Source organism: Charadrius vociferus, unplaced genomic scaffold (genome assembly GCF_000708025.1).
Source record: "Charadrius vociferus isolate BGI_N301 unplaced genomic scaffold, ASM70802v2 scaffold234, whole genome shotgun sequence".
NCBI lineage: Eukaryota > Metazoa > Chordata > Aves > Charadriiformes > Charadriidae > Charadrius > Charadrius vociferus.
Genome location: NW_009648148.1, coordinates 878,802 through 881,814, shown reverse-complemented (window position 1 = coordinate 881,814; position 3,013 = coordinate 878,802). Strand labels below are relative to the sequence as shown.

General features: G+C 36.6%; 1 protein-coding gene across 1 annotated transcript in view; it reads left to right on the top strand.

The window, feature by feature from the left end:
- Positions 1–3,013, top strand: part of LOC104285488 (chromosome unknown open reading frame, human C5orf22) — a gene marked incomplete at its 5' end in the record, with an annotated part of 15,199 nt that overhangs the window by 2,820 nt on the left and 9,366 nt on the right. The window contains 2 exons of the mRNA XM_009883951.1: positions 338–483; positions 1,667–1,816. Coding sequence (XP_009882253.1) covers positions 338–483; positions 1,667–1,816 — 296 coding nt within the window. The remainder of the gene's footprint in view (positions 1–337; positions 484–1,666; positions 1,817–3,013) is intronic.

The following is a 3,013-nucleotide window of genomic DNA, read 5'->3' as shown; positions in this document are numbered from 1 at the left end:
ATTCCTGGGGTTCAATTGTAAATGAAAAAAACTAGGAATTGAGTTGAGTGATTAGTGAGAAGAGCAGACAAGTTTTCCTGTAATGAAGGAAAGAAGGAGTAGAGCTGTGATTCTTCAGCAGCTTATCATGTGTGGAACTCCTGGGCTTATAGTGATTACAGTTCATGAGCTGTCTTGCCACTGGAGTTGTTTCTCCTTTGTATTGTTTTTCGTTGCCTCTTCCCTCTAACCCAAATTCTAAAGGAATAAGAGTGGGACTAGTGTTTTTGCTGTTAAAGCCGTTGAATTTTTCAGCTCACTGGTTACAATGGAAATATTTTTGTTTGTGTTGTTTTAGGTGCTGCCTTTCATCTATCGTGCCATTGGTTCAAAGCATCTTCCTGCCAGTAACATCAGCTTTGTTCATCTTGATTCCCATCCAGATCTTCTTATTCCTGTGAATATGCCTGCAGACACTGTATTTGACAAAGAAACTCTTTTTAGGTAAGTCAAAATACTCTAAGTCTACTTCCTGCTCCCTTTGATTTACAGTGAATATTGGTATGACTGTGTAGGATGTATGAACAAAAGAGGTGTAAGTCAGCCTCAAGTTGTATCTTCTGTCTTTTCACTTTTGCTGAAAACTTTATTTTTTCTGGATGAAAAAATGTGTTTGTGTTTTGTAGGCAATTATTTAAGTTGCATATCAAGCCATTTAAGACTTACAACTTTACTTTGTTTAGTTGTTCAATAGTATATTTTGTTATTAGGCCAGTTAGTAGTTCCTCTGAGTAACAGGACAGCACCCTGAGTGTATGCTTTCTGTCTGAAGAGCTGTGATTTTAAAACAGCTTTTCTGTCTTCATACCAAAAGATTGACTTTGAGATTGAAATAACTTCTATGTTGACATGGTGAATATGTGAAGTTGAACAAGATTTTCTTATTAAGATCATTAGGACCAGTATTTTTCCACAACTTCTTAGGTCAGTAACAAGTCATAGAATGATCTTTGCTATTGTCTTTCTTTTCCTGTTCTAAAAAAAAAAAGTATTGATTGCTTCAGTGTTGTAGTGATTTACAGCAATGACAAGATAATGTAACTGGTTTGTAAATAATTGTTATCATGCTACTCATTGTCAATATTTTGTTTTCTGTGTTGGATGAATAAGAAGTTTCATGGGCTATATCATATACCTGAAAAACGGGGTGCTGATAGTCAGGAAAGCTGCTATTCTGTAGGTGTTGATTGACTCTCTTTAATTACTGAGATTGTATTTTAAATCTACTTTGAGAAGTTTACAGTAAAATACTCCCTTGAGGTCCGTTTGAAGTTATTTAGAACAGTGTTCATGATACTCCTTGTACATTCCTCTGTGTGATGTATCAAGAGAAAAAGGACAACAAATCCATGTAGTTTATAATCAAAGTGCCATGCTAAGAGTGAAGCTGATTGCACTCTATAAATCTAACTTTTTAAATTCGAGTGTAGACATTTTGGTCTGTCTTATGAATAAAGATTTCCCTTTTTTGGTTTCTTTGATGATGTGAATCTTACACAGAGTACTAATTTGAGATGATTTGTGTAGGGGTTTTCAAGATGTAAAAGATGTTTGTTGTGTTCTTGACCATGTTTTATTCACAGGGAAAGTAACGGCATTATCTCCAGTCTTTCTCCATTCATTACAGTGAATTAAGTATTGAGAACTGGATTATGCCTGCTGTTTACGCTGGCCATATTTCTCAAGTAGTATGGCTTCACCCACCCTGGGCTCAGCAAATCTCGGAAGGAAAACACCATTTTTTAATTGGGAAAGACATATCAACAACTACAATCAGGTAAATTGTCTGCCGTCATATGCTGATAATATAAAGGCTATCTTTATAGCTTTTCATGGGTGTTGCTTTTGTGTTCTTGGATAAAGATGAAAGTTTAATTTGTATTTGTGAGTTCCGTAGGACCTAATGTGACTATTTGTGTGAGTGGGTGCAGTTAAAATTGTGCCTTAAATTCTTTTTGTTTTTATAGGTAATTCTAGCTATTCATATTTCATTTCAGCTACCCAAGTTTTAAATAAGTTCTCTTCACTGAAGTCAAAATCTCAGAAAGCAGTAATTTTTAACAGAGGATTTGGGTAACAGAGAACAGCAATTAGATCCTTCTCAGCTGTCCCTTATCAGAACAAAACAAACCCAGTTCCCTCAGCTTCCCCATCATGTGCTCCGGCCCTTTAATCACTTTAGCGGCCCTTCTGCAGTTTGTTGTTATCTCACTTGTCCTGAAGGCCCAAAGTTTGGCAGAGTATGTCAAACGTGACCTCACTGGTGCTGAATAAGAGGAGAAATCTCCTCGCTTCCCTTGATGACTCTGTTTTGGTGTGTGGTTTTTTGTTTGGGTTTTTTGTTTTGGTTTGGTTTTTGAGGGAGTGTTAAGTTAATCTACTAGTTAAGCACTGAAACAGATACAGAGGCAGACAGAGAATTCTCCATTATTGATAAAGTCAAAACTCAAATGGACGAGGCCCTAGGCAGCCTCATCTAGCTTTGAAGTTAGTTTTCCTGCAGTCAGATGATTGACAAGAGACTTCCAGATGTCCCATCCAATCTTAATTATTCTGTGATTTGAGTTCCTGTGACAGCCCCTCATAATTCTGTGGGATGCAGTCAATGACAATTTCGCATTCACCATATTCACTGTGTTGTGATTTTGTACAGCTTGAATGGACATTTACAAATGAAGTCTGTTGTCAGCATATCAGGGTAAATCTTTTGAAGCAAGTATAACAGAAGGCAGCAGACCTTTGTTTTACCACCTGAGAACACAGAAACTTTACAGTTCTGAATCTGAGGCTTAAAGTAAACATAAATAATAAGACAAAAGCTAGTGCTTTCAGTTACAGTTGACCATGAGAACTAGCAAACATATAGGAAAACTTCATGATGGCTGAATAGCTCTCCCACAGATCCTCTGGTTGCTTTAGCAACGTTAAAAACAACATTTCAAACTTTCTTTTGAAGATGGTCATGTATCTTTTA